Genomic DNA, 13,209 nt, shown 5'->3' on the forward strand with positions numbered 1-13,209 from the left:
GTAGCTTGGGGCACCTGGGTGGCGCAGTCGGTTAAGCGTCCGACTTCAGCCAGGTCACGATCTCGCGGTCCGCGAGTTCGAGCCCCGCGTCGGGCTCTGGGCTGACGGCTCAGAGCCTGGAGCCTGTTTCCGATTCTGTGTCTCCCTCTCTCTCTGCCCCTCCCCTGTTCATGCTCTGTCTCTCTCTGTCCCAAAAATAAATAAACGTTGAAAAAAAAAATAAAAAGACTGTAGCTGCCATGAGGTTACCAATGATTCCATTAGTATCCGTGGGCCCAAGTCACTGTCTGCAGCTGTGGAAACTACACAGGCTATTGGGACCCATTTTTCCTCCAAACGAGAGCCCAGGGTTAAGAGCTAAGGAGGATGGGTTTTCCTTGTCTTGGAGGAACATCCCTTTGCTCCTCAGAGCCTCATCAGGATGATCACAATGCTCTTCTCACTAGACCACAAGCTCCTGGAGGGCAAGGTAGGGTCTTATTCACTGTGGCCCCAGCACCTGGTGTCTGGTAAATCCTGGCTGAGGGAACGGTTGACTGCACTGGTCTCTAACGGTAGCATCTCAGGTTAGGGGTCTGGTGCCACCACTATCCTAGACATGGAGTAGAAAGGCCTTGAGGGGACGCCTGCAGCTGGTCAAGCACTGGGCTAAGAGAAACACACTAATGCCTATAAACCTTTGAGGCACGGCACTACCTCATACTGCCAAAGCTTTTTCTTTGGGGTTGAAGATATTTTTCATAGAACTAACTTGAGTACCATCACACTCTAAGTATTCATTTATTTAGCCTATATATTCTGCCTTATTTTTTTAGCTGAGTAAACGTCATTTTTTTGGAGGAGTTTTAGGTTCATAGAGCACAGTACAGAGAGTTCCAATATACTCCTTGTCCCACACTTACAAACCCTCCCCCATCGACATCCTGCAGCAGAGTGGTATGTTTGTTATAACTGAAGAACCTACATTGACATCATTATCACCCAAAGTCCATACATTACATTAGGGTTCGCTCATGGCAGTGCACGTTCTACAGGATTGGACAAATATACACTGACATGTCTCTACCAGCCATGATTCTTTTAATAAAGAATCCAGTTCTTGGGCTTCCTTCCAACTTCCAGGTCAGTTCCCTTGCTGGACCCCCTGTGACAAGGTATCCGGAGTCCCTTTGTCCCAGGATGTGGTACCTGTGGTCCTTACCTTTCTTTTCTCCAGTAAAGGGCACAAAGTCTTCCCTGTCTTTCTGTTCCAAAGCCTCCTTCTCCAGGTACATAAGGAGGTGCTCACGATCAAATGGGCCAGTGGCTGCTTTCTGTGTCTGGTCTTTCTGTCGCAATCCAGCCGGTAGCAGGGCGCTCTGATGACACAGAGGTGTGAGCAGGAAGGAAGGTGTTTGCCCTACTGATGCTCTGTTACCCACCCCCCACCCCAGCCCTGCTGATACTGGGGAGGCAGGGCACCTGTGCAGAGACGTATACGTGAACTGAGGACCGAGGTCTCTGGCATGTCTCTGAGGCCCTACTTGCTCTAACATCCTGTGCTGAGAGGAAGGCTCCCAGTGAGTACAGGCAGAACATAAACAGCTCGAACAGCCTCTGAGTCTTCTGTAGCTGCTTTCTAGAATGTGGTGGCAAAAGTCCAGCCACCCTTCATGGCCTCCTTCCTCACAGATCACACTTAGGTTTGGCCAGCTCTGTACCCAATGTGCTCCTAGGTAGGCATATGGAGACAAATGAGGAGCCAACATGGCTATCCTCTCCTATCTCTAGCCTCTCTCCTAGGAAAACATCCAAGCACATGAGCAAATAGGGTAGATGCTGATACTTGCTTGATGAAGCTTAGGGATTCCTTAAGTTTCAAAACTAAAAAAAAATTTTTAAGTAAATAAAATATCCAATGTCTGGCCTATCAAAATATCATATAAATAATTTTTAGCGACATTTTTATTTGTAGTAAAAACCACTATTTTGGATGCCTCTGATTCTAAGTTTAAGATAACACTATCAGGGCTGAAGAAAGTGTTTGCTAAACAAACACTGTAACAAGCTACTTACCATTTTAAGAGCTGATAAAAATATTAGAAGCTCCACTTAAATTTACATGATATTGTTGTTATAATAACTCAAATCTATCCATTGCTGTAAGATCACCAAAGGTTTCAAGTTATTTATGCAATTTTTTTTTAATTAAAAAAAAAATTTTTTTTTCAAAGTTTATTTATTTTTGGGACAGAGAGAGACAGAGCATGAACGGGGGAGGGGCAGAGAGAGAGGGAGACACAGAATCGGAAACAGGCTCCAGGCTCTGAGCCATCAGCCCAGAGCCTGACGCGGGGCTCGAACTCACAGACCGTGAGACCGTGACCTGGCTGAAGTCGGACACTTAACCGACTGCGCCACCCAGGCGCCCCTATGCAGTTTTTATAAATAAGATATAAAACAGATCTGTATTTGGGGGTAAAGACTTGGTTTAAATACCACCTCTGGTGTTTACTAATAAGGGATCTCATATCAATTACCTCTCCTAGTTTGTCCCCCTCATATATGAAATGGGAATAAAATTTTTTAATTTTTTTAATCTTTAATTTTTTAAATTTTATTTGAGAGAGAGAGAAAGCATGCACAAGTGGGGAAGGGGCAAAGGGAGGGGCAGGGGGCAGAGAATGAGAAAGAGAGAGAGAGAGAGAGAATATCCCAAGCAGGCTCCACACTCAGCATGGAGCCTGACACAGGGCTTGATCCCATGACCGTGGGATCATGACCTGAACCGAAATCAAGTCAGACACTCAACTGACTGAGCCACCCAGGTGCTCCTGAATGGGAATAATATAATTTACTCCAATGGCTTCTGTGCCCAGTAGACTGTATGACCTCACAATAGAACTTTGGTAAGATTTGTTCCCTTTCCCTCTTTCTTTTCTTCCTCCCTAAGTAAGACTGTTCCTTTCTTAAGAAATGGAAAATATTTTTTACTATTTACATTAAATTGGTTTTTGAGAAATACGTTTGCCGTATTATACAGATGTGGCTACTGAGGTTCTTTATGAATATTTCAGAGTGAATCACCCAGAACCAATCAGGGGAAGAACCCAGAATTTGCATTTGGAGCTAAGGGATCTCTCTACCATTGTTTAATGACCAAGCCACACCATTTATCCCATACTATCATGACCCACGCTGCTTCAGTTCCAGGTCACTAACCTTGGGATCTAGGTCATCAAGAACATTTTCCAACTGTTTCAGTTCCTCTTCTGAGAGTTTGCCAAGAAGCTCATCTTCATCGATGTTCTTGTATTTCTCCAGCTCTTTTTGAAAAGGGAGTGCCATGGTTTCTTATATGCCCTTCTCATGGGTCATGAACATTTAAACAGACCAGCTTCCCAGGACTTCAGAATACTACAAATAAGAAAGAGACACTGTTATTTTATTCCACGAACTGGACTTATTGACAGGAGACAGGGCTCTGCTATCTGCCAACGGAGTCTTTATTGGACGAATAATTCAAAGAAAAGGTAATATCACCTCCCTCCGCAGAGCAACCGGACAGCTTACAAAGGGTTTTCATATGCATTCTTTCACTTATTTAGATATTTCCAAGCGGTCCAGAAAGGAATCCTGGACAGATATTAATATCCCATTTTACAGATGAAGATTCTGAGGCAAAGGTGGCTAAGTGCCTTGCTCGAGGCTCCAGAGCTGGCATGTGCCAGGCGTCCTGGTTCCCAGTGGAGTAGAGAGCCTTTCTACCACACTACTCTGCCTCCTCCAGCTTTCCATAGAAAACAGTGAAAAACAATGCACGAATTGTAAAGCCGTTGTAAGAAGCATACTTGTGTCTTTTCAGGGAGAGAGTGATGTGAGGAATACAAAATGGGGCTCATTCAGGAAAGAGTCTGGAATGTCCGTGTGAGAAAGCATTGTTCATTAACTCCCTGCAATTCATCTAAGTAAGATTCTAAAATCCTGACCACATACTCTCTCCATGTTTCTCTTTTCTTCTTCCCTCATCTTCTGTTCTCTTTCTAGTCCCATAGTCCCATTTCCTTTTTTTTTTTTTTTAAGTAGGTTTCACTTCCAGTGCAGAGCCCAACATGGGCTTGAACTCACAACCCTGAGATCAAGAACTAAGCTGAAATCAAGAGTATGATGCTTAACTGACTGAGCCACCCAGGAGCCCCTAGTCCCATTTCCTTTTTGTTTCCTTAGTCATGCTCCCTATCTCGTTATACCTCTAGTCCATTCTCCTTCCAACCCACTCTTTTATACCACCTCACTCCTAAACTTTCACTCAAAATGAAATTTTTACTCAATCCCGTCTTTCCTGCAGAGGATTTTTCATTTCTCCTCTAGAAAGATAATATTGCATTTAGGAAATAGCAAGGTGCTTACTTAGCTGATTGTGTTTCTCCTTAGGCAGTATTAACCTCAATCAGATCTTTCAAGGCAATTAATATTTGCTGTATGCCTACCATTTGTCAGGCACGGGTCTAGACAGCAGCAACACAAAGATAAACAAGATGTGATCCTTCCTTCAAGAAGATCACAGCTCAGTGAGACACCTGAATAGAGATAACACCACTTGATAAGTGTTATAACAGAAGGATTAAATAGGTTTAAAAACACAAGAGGGAGGCACCTGGGTGGCTTAGTCGGTTGAACATCCGACTTTGGTTCAGGTCATGATCTTGCAGCTCGTGAGTTCGAGCCCCATGTTGGGCTCTGTAATGCCAGCACAGAGCCCAGAGCCTGCTTTGGATTCTGTGTCTCCATCTCTCTCTGCTCCTTCCCTGCTCACTCTCTCTTTCTCTTTCTCTCAAAAATAAATAAACATTAAAAAAAATTAAAAACACAAGAGGAAGTAATCATCAGGTAAGAGAGGTGGAGAGTTGAGGGGAAACTGTGAAAAAGGGGTTGCATTTGAGCCCTGAAGAAGAAGACTATAGATGGGTGTGGGTGGGGAAGGATTATTCCAGAGAAAAGAGCAGCATAAACAAAGGCACAAAGATAAGAAGGTAGGTGGTATGTTGGTGAAGGGTTGATGTGCTATGGGGAGAGGAAGGAAATAAAGGCAAGACAGGGACACTTGGGCAGGGCCTTCCCTATGAGTCTTGCCAAGGACGTTGGGCTTTATTCTGTCGGAGATGGGGAGCCACCATACATTTTTATTTTTATTATTTATTTTTTTTTAATTTAAAAAATGTTTATATTTGAGAGAGAGAGAGAGAACATGAGGGGGTAGGGGCAGAAGGAGAGGGGGTGAGAGAATACCAAGCAGGCTCTGCACTGTCAGCATGGTGCACTCACGGCTCAAACTCACGGACCATGAAATCATAACCTGAGCCAAAATCAAGAGTTGGATGCTCAACTGACTGAGCCACCCAGGCACCCCTCCACCACAAATTTTTAAAGTAAAGGAATGATCTGAGAAGTGCTGTTTTTTTTATAGAAAGTAATTCAAAAGGTAAGAATGAAGAATGGGTTGGCATGGGAAGAGACTGGGTGAAAGTGAGCCACTAAACGGCTATTAGAATGTTGCTCCCCTCTCTTATTAATTCAACTGCTCACCACATTCAAGTTTGTGGTTTTCTACTTGGGTGTCTTTTCCATATACAACATAACTCTCTCATTAGCCAGATTTTTTTTTTTTTTTTTTTTTTTTTTTTTTTTTGAGAGAAAGAGAGAGAGAGATCGGGAGAGCACAGGCACTGTGCCAGTAGGGGCAGAGGGAGAGGGAGAGAGACAGAATCTTAAGCGGGTTCCATGCCCAATGCAGAGACCAATGTGGGGCTTGATCTCATGACTCTGAAATTAAGAGTCAGACACTTAACCGACTGAGCCACCCAGACGTCCCTAGCCAGACTTCTTTTAAGCTTCCATTGCTATAGTCCAGTGAAACAAACAAACAAAACCCTCCTGCAAAAACTATCCCACTGAAGTCAGAGAACAATTGGATCATATGTACTTTGTTCTGGTCTCTGCAACCGCTTATTTATCATGTGACACTGGGCATAGATCTAAATCTGCCAGGGCATTAACCATCAAATGAACTGGTTGAACAATCCTACTTAAAGTTACACAGTTTTCCACATTTAACATTCTGAAATTGAGATGTGTTTTACAATGGATGATCCTACGATTACTGTTGACCCAGCAGCAGTCAAGATGTACTTGACATTGCCTACGAATGCATAAATATCAAAAGCACCAGCTTCAAAACTAGAAGAATGGGTGTCAGGGATTTGGGAAAAAAAATCCGCAGGGCTTTAAAAAATAGTACACCACTCTTTTTAAACCTAATGGAGAAGGAGTGAGAGAGGTGGTGACTCAGGCATGTTTAGCAACCCTCCCAAAGGAAGGCCCAGGTTAAGCTAGCTCTACATAATTACAGAGCAGGGTTAAGGACCCAGAATTAATGCCTTTTAGTTCTTTTATAGGTTTTTAAAAAAATTACCACTCTTTTTTTTTTAAGTTTATTTATCCATCCTGAGAGAATGCATAAGTGGGGGAGGGGCAGAGAGCGAGGGGAAGAAAGAGAGAATCTCAAGCAGGTTCCACACTGACAGCTGCTCAGAGCCCAATGTGGGGATCGAACTCACAAACTGTGAGGTCATGACCTGAGCCGCAGCAGGCTGCTTAGCCGCCTGAGCGCCCCAAAACAATTACTACTCTAAATGGCACAGAGGAGATACTGTGTGGAAAAAAACCAGACATTAATGGCTGAATCAAAAAGTGGCCCAAAGGTTGAACTCTATAGGTGAAGAACTTTTAAGAATACTAACCAATTCGTTTCACTTGCGCTTTCCCTTTTTATGCTCAGGGTGATCTATAACTTAAAAAATGTATTCATAGAAGCTTTATTTCAAACCAAAAGCTGTAAATAAACTGAATGATCATTCGTAGGTCAATGCATAAACAAATCGTGGTATATCTACATAATGGAATCTATCAGAAGTAAAAAGGAATGAACTACTGAAACACACTAGAACGTGGAGGAACATGAAAATAATTATGCTGAATGAAAGAAGCCAGACCCAAAAGAATGCATATGGTATGACTCCACTTACTAAAATGCTAGAGAGTGTAAACTAATCTATATGACAGAAAAGTAAATTAATAGCTGCTTGGGAATGGAAGAGAGAGAGGGAGCGAGGGGCAGAGGGGAGGATCCGGAAGGGGTATGAGGAAAATTTTGAGCTATACATATGTTTGTTCACTACCTTGATTGCGGTGATGGTTTCACAGGTGCATGCATGTTAAAACTTAGCAAACTGCACACTTTAAATATATGCAATTTTAAAAGATAAATATATGCAATTTGTTATATGTAAATTACAAGATGTCAAAAAAGTCTATGTGTAAGTCTAAAGCTGCTCTTTCAATAAAGTCAAAATTATACTTTTAAGAAAATGCATCATATTTTAATTGACAGCATTTTTTCTTTAGTGGTACACAAAATATTGATGTTTTACAGTCAGTGGTATCTTAGAGCTGATAAGATTCTATTTGTTTCTATTCCAGGATTCTACAACTATCCTCCCAATTTCACATCTTCCTGTGAAACTGACTTGCTCTCCTGATTTTCTAGATCATACCATTAATCTATCAGTCATTCACATTAAAAACTTGGACCACCCTCAGATTCTTCCCCACCTTTTTTTAATGTTTATTTACGAGAGAGAGAGAGAGAGAGAGAGAGAGAGAGAGAGAGAGAGAGAGAGGGGAGGGGCAGAGAGAGGGGGAGACACAGAATCTGAAGCAGGCTCCAGGTTCTGAGCTGTCAACACAGAGCCCAACACAGGGCTCAAACTCACAAACCTCGAGATCATGACCAGAGCCAAAGTCAGACACTTAACTGACTGAGCCACCCAGGCGCCTGTCTCCCCCTTCTTTTCATGTCCACTTGGTTAGCATCTCCTGTAGACTCTTACTGCAACAGAACTTTTCACACCACGCCTTCCTGTCACTCTTGTTTTGGACCTTTGTCCTTTGGGCCTGGATTACTCTAATCACATCTTGAAAGGTTTCTGTTCTTCCTTCTAAGCCACCAGCGCACCACAATCAGATCATCTTTCTTCACACTGCTAACAAGCCACTTCTCTGGGCAAGGACTTAACAATGGCCCCCTCTTGTCTACAGAATGAAAATTCAGACAGTCTAGCATCCAAAACTCCCATAATTTGGCTTCAATATGCACTTTCTGTTTTCTGTCTTCATTACTTTCTCCAGGGAGTTACTCTACTCCAGCCAAAAAGGCTTATTCGCTCTCTGTGATAGGCAGAATAATGACACCCTACAGATGTCCAGATGCTAATCCTCAGGACCAAGAATATGTTACTTTACATGGCAAAAGGGACCATGTGGGTTAAATCAAGGATCTTAAAATAGGGAGATTATCCTGGATTATCTGGGTGAGCCCAATGTAATCACAGGGGCTCTTAAAAGATGGAAAAGGAAAGCAGAAGAGTCAGAGAAGACATGATGATAGAAGCAGAGGGTCAGGGTGATGCTGGCTTTGAAGAGAGAGGAAGGGGGTGAAAGCCAAGAAATGTGACTGCCCTCTAGGAGCTGGGAAAGGCAAGGAAATGGATTATTTTCTAGAGCTTTCAGAAGAGAGGGCAGACCTGCTGACACCTTGATGTTAGCCCAGCGAAACCTGTTTTGGATTTCCAACCTCCAAAACTGTAACATACTAAATTCTTGTTGTTTTAAGCCACTGAATTTGTGACAGCAGCAATAGGAACCTAATACACTTTCTTACCCATACATTTCCATTTTTCAAGATAATTGTTTAAGTATCTTGTTTGCCCCTCCACATCCACTCCCCACCTTGCTCTGTGCCCCAGGAATATAATGTATTTACTGCATGAATGGGCTCTCTTGCTCTCTGGTTTATGTTTGGTCAACAGGAGGCTCTACAAAGAAACCAGAGAGCAGGGAACAAGGAGGTTGGTCCAGAAGGTCCTTTCTATACACAGCTGCTCTCCCATCTAGCTGACTTCAGGCCTGGAGGTGGTGAAGGGTCCCTGTTGTGACTAGTGCCAGATTTCTGTCTTACTGAATTCCCTAAACCCACTCTGCGTCTTTGTAAATAGCCTCTTTATTAAAACTTCTTCAAACTGTTCAGTTTGAGTGTGTCCTCTGTTTCTTGTTGAAACCTTGGCTGATACAGTAATATTCCTTGGAATGCCCTGCTCTATGCTCATGGCCTATCCATGTGCTCTGCTTTTGAGACCTGGCTCAAATCCCAGCTCTGCAGGACCACAGAATGTCAGAGCCGATTGAAGCCTTAAAGAGCATCCAGTCCAGCAACATAGATGGTTTTTCTCCTACTTCCCCGGTCACTCCGTCTTGGTCTCTTTTGGCAATTCCTTTTCCTCTATCTTAACTACTGGCATATTCAGGTCCTGTTTTAGAACTTCTCTCCTACGAATCTCCCTGAGGGAACTCAACACCTCCAAAGTTTTAACTATACTCCATATCTTAAAGACCCCCAAATCCATATATTTGTCCTAGACTTTCTTCCTGAGGCCTAGGTCCAAATATTTCCAACTGCCAAGCCAACATCTTTCCTTGGCTGTCTCAAGCACCTCTGAGTACTCTCATCATTTGTCCTACCAAACAGCTTCTCCTCCTCTAGAATTTCCAGTTGGTGCCAAGAAACTAGGGAGCCATCTTTGACACGTTCTTTTTCTTGTCTTCTCCTCACCCATCCATCACCAAACCCTGTCCTTACCTGAACATGTTAGAATCCACCTATTTCACTTGTCTGCCCTGCCACATCCAGTCTTAACCCTTTGATCCTTTCTCCATACAAATGATCTTTTTAAAAAACTCTGCCTTATTGCTTAAAATTCTCCAATGGCTTCCCATTGCCTTGTGGATAAGGATCAAATTCAGAGTCTGGCCTCTGTCGTCCTCATCAGCCTCATCCTGCACTGCACTCCCCAACCCTTCCTGGCTCCAGCCTCCTGGACCACCTCCAATTCCTGGGTCATGCCTTATGTTGCTCCCTCTGCTCAGAGCACTAGTTACCCCACCCCACTCTCAGTTAAATGCTGTCTTGTTCATCTTCTCGCCTCATGCAAGCTTCAATTTCTCCAGAAGGCCTTGTTCAGACACCAAGACAAGGTCGGGGTCACTTCCCTCTCCCATGGCATACACCCTTGATCACAGCTCTCCTTGACTTCATTACCACTGCTTGTTTTACCTCTGTCTTCCTTGCTAATCTCTGTGAGGGTGGGAACTTTACCAGTTTTGTTCAATGTTATAATCCTGGCTCTCAACACAAGTCTTGACCCAGAGTAGGCATCCAACAAATGCAAATGAAGGAAGTGAGCTCAGAGAGGTGAAGTGACCCACTGGTCCAGAGTTCATTCCACTGCATGCCTCTACTCTGTGCCATGGAACTTTCTGAGACCACCTAAGACCACAGGAATCACTCCTCTTCCTAAATTCACACTATGTCACCAATTTGGTATTCATCCCTTGCTCTCTCATTATCTTTTCATGTTTGTCACATATATGGTTTTCTCTCCAACTCTTACCACAAACTCCCAGAGGACAGGGACAACATCATAATTCTTTATATTCTTAGGCTTCTCAAGCTCAGGTTTGTATATTCATTTAACAAATAAGTACTGAACGCTCACCTTTTTCAGATACCTCTGGGACAAGAGCACTGAACAAAACAAATGATATCCTGTGCTCCAACCAAGCTCACAGTTTGGCAGGGCAAGAGACGTTAATTAATTAGCTACAGTAACATGTTAATACAATAGAATGGTACCCTTAAAACAAACTGCATATACTGCATTTAATGAATGGGTGTCAAAGCCAGAAGAGAGAAAAAATAGTGCATCCTCCTAGAGCACAACTTTGACTTAAAGATCTGGGGGGAAAGCTAGTTACTATCATTTAATAAAACACATAGGTATACTGCGGAGAAGAATGCAGCATTCACAGAATTGTAAAAGGCAAGTTGCAGATCTCTGGCTCATGACTGGCTGGCTTGCTTCAGCTCCGTCCTGGGCCCCACAAAGGTTCACATCTGGTCACTCCTCCCGTTGGCGATGCCACAGTGGAAAGTCTGCAAAGCGGTGCTTCAGCCTCCCCTCCGGCACAGCGTCTGTCCCATGGCAAGCACTCAACGTGCAACAAGATACGAATGTACACACTGGAATGAAGCGAGTGCCAAGCAAGGCTTCCCAGAGTCCAGGTGGGCACGCATACCAAGTCACTTAGGAGAACGGAAAACGGAGGAAGGACTAGAGCTGAAGAACAAATGACCTGGGTCTTCCAATCACTCTTCTATTACCCAAAGACACAAGCCCTGGGGAGGAAAACAAGGAGTATGGCTTTCTTTGCTTCTTTGTCCACTACCTTATTTGTACAACAGCGGTATGAGAGGAAAAGCAGATACCACACCAAGCGCCCAGCCTCTGGCCCTGCCTACACACAAAGACTTGGAGCCAAAGCCAAAACAAGCAGTCCGATTTATTAAACCCCGTCCAAACCAAAGGCGAATTTTTACAAAAGACTACGCAAAAAAAAAATACTCTTAAAAACACAGTGAAAAGTTTTTAAATGGGCAAAACTGTGCCGTTAAGTTACTTTGGAGTATACGTCTCTAGGAAGGCTCATAGAAAGGACAGACGCCGCACTGGGAGAGGAGGGGGCCAGGGAGGGGGCTGGAGAAGGGGGACTCGGGCTTCAACTATACTGGTGATGATTTATTCCCAAGTAGGGGTGGGGAAGTGAGACGTTACTGTTCTTTATTATAAATCTTCAATATTTCATAATAGTTTAAAAATAACCAGTGAACCAACATGCACAAGGGTCAAATCTACATTTTCTGATAGTAAATTAGAAAAATCGGCATATCAATGTATCTTCCAACAAGACATGAGTTATTCCTATATATTTAATTCCTTTCTAGCTGTAGGCAAATGCAAAAATGTGTACAAAACACATAGTCTGTGGGCACCTGGGTGGCTCAGTCAGTTAAGAGTCCGACTTCAGCTCGGGTCATAATCTCACAGTTTGTGGGTTGACGCCCCTCGTCTGGGCTCTGTGCTGACAGCTTAGAGCTTGGAGCCTGCTTCAGATTCTGTGTCTCCCTCTCTCTGCCCCTTGCCCACTCACGCTCTATCTCTGTCTCTCTCTCAAAAATAAATATTTTTTTTTAAAAAAAGCAATAACCACATAGCTTGTGTTTTAAAATCTAGCTATTTGAAGATGGCCCAGTCATGTCTATTTCTCTTTTCCTTCTTTTTCTTTCTTTCTTTTCTTTCTTTCTTAACAAGCAAATGGCTCCTGTCATATTCTGGGAAATACTTTCAGGGGATGAAGGACAGAGAATGCGGTAGGATGAGGAGGAATTTCAGGCAAAAACTAGACAAGGCAATTGAAGGGAACAAGCTGAAAGGGGAATGAGAAACAGATCTCACCAAACTGAAGACTTTGTCTCTGAGACTATGTGTTAACTTCCTAAACTTATCACACAAAATTTCCCATAGCTCAAATTGTGCTTGAAAACAGTCTCCTTTTAAGACCATGTGCCTACCGGTGAGCTACCCCCCTCCAGGTTCATAAGACTTAAAGCAAGGGCCTTGGAGTCAACCAGCGCTGGGTGTGATGGCTACAGGTCTGTGTGCAAGAGAAGCTTTTCCAAGCCTCTGTTCTTTCCTTTGCAAGACAGGCAAAGAATAGTACTTATTTCAGAAGGTGGAGGTGACGCTTAATAGGATAATGTGCGCAGCAGGCACGGTGCCTAGCACATGCAAGCCCTCAGTCAAAGCCATTTCATTTTTGCCCTTGGTCTGGGAATAGTCTTTTATTTGGGGTATTTGTTCCCTCTGTTATCCTTGTCAGGATCTGTTAAATATAGAGAGGCAGCAGCTTCTAAGAGTTCCAGGTCAGCGTTGCCAGGTGTAGCAAGCCACCATGTATAGCCTGGCCAAAGAAGGAGATAGGTTTCCACATGGTCAGACAGCAGCCAAGAAGCTTCCTGGCTGGGGCAGAAGCTCTTTAACATGGAAGTTTTAGACTCTCTGCCACACTGCTACCTGGTTTGTAATTCTCTTGGCAGGTCCTGCTTCCTGCTGCTGCCTTATCCCTTTGGCCCGATTCTGTTTTCTAAGGAGTTTCTATTTCCTGACTTCTTGCACTGCACTTGGGTATATGTGCCTTTTTAGTTTTTAACTGCCTATT

The 13,209-nt window shown here is 43.5% G+C and overlaps 1 protein-coding gene across 2 annotated transcripts in view; it reads right to left on the bottom strand.

The window, feature by feature from the left end:
- Nucleotides 1-13,209, bottom strand: part of TMOD2 (tropomodulin 2) — a 73,706-nt gene that overhangs the window by 37,589 nt on the left and 22,908 nt on the right. For both annotated transcript variants that reach the window (XM_043555420.1, XM_043555419.1), the window contains 2 exons: nucleotides 3,202-3,396; nucleotides 1,202-1,358 (listed from right to left, as the gene is read on the bottom strand). In XM_043555420.1, coding sequence (XP_043411355.1) covers nucleotides 1,202-1,358; nucleotides 3,202-3,327 — 283 coding nt within the window. In that variant the 5' untranslated portion in view covers nucleotides 3,328-3,396. The remainder of the gene's footprint in view (nucleotides 1-1,201; nucleotides 1,359-3,201; nucleotides 3,397-13,209) is intronic.

This window comes from Prionailurus bengalensis, chromosome B3, assembly GCF_016509475.1.
Source record: "Prionailurus bengalensis isolate Pbe53 chromosome B3, Fcat_Pben_1.1_paternal_pri, whole genome shotgun sequence".
NCBI lineage: Eukaryota > Metazoa > Chordata > Mammalia > Carnivora > Felidae > Prionailurus > Prionailurus bengalensis.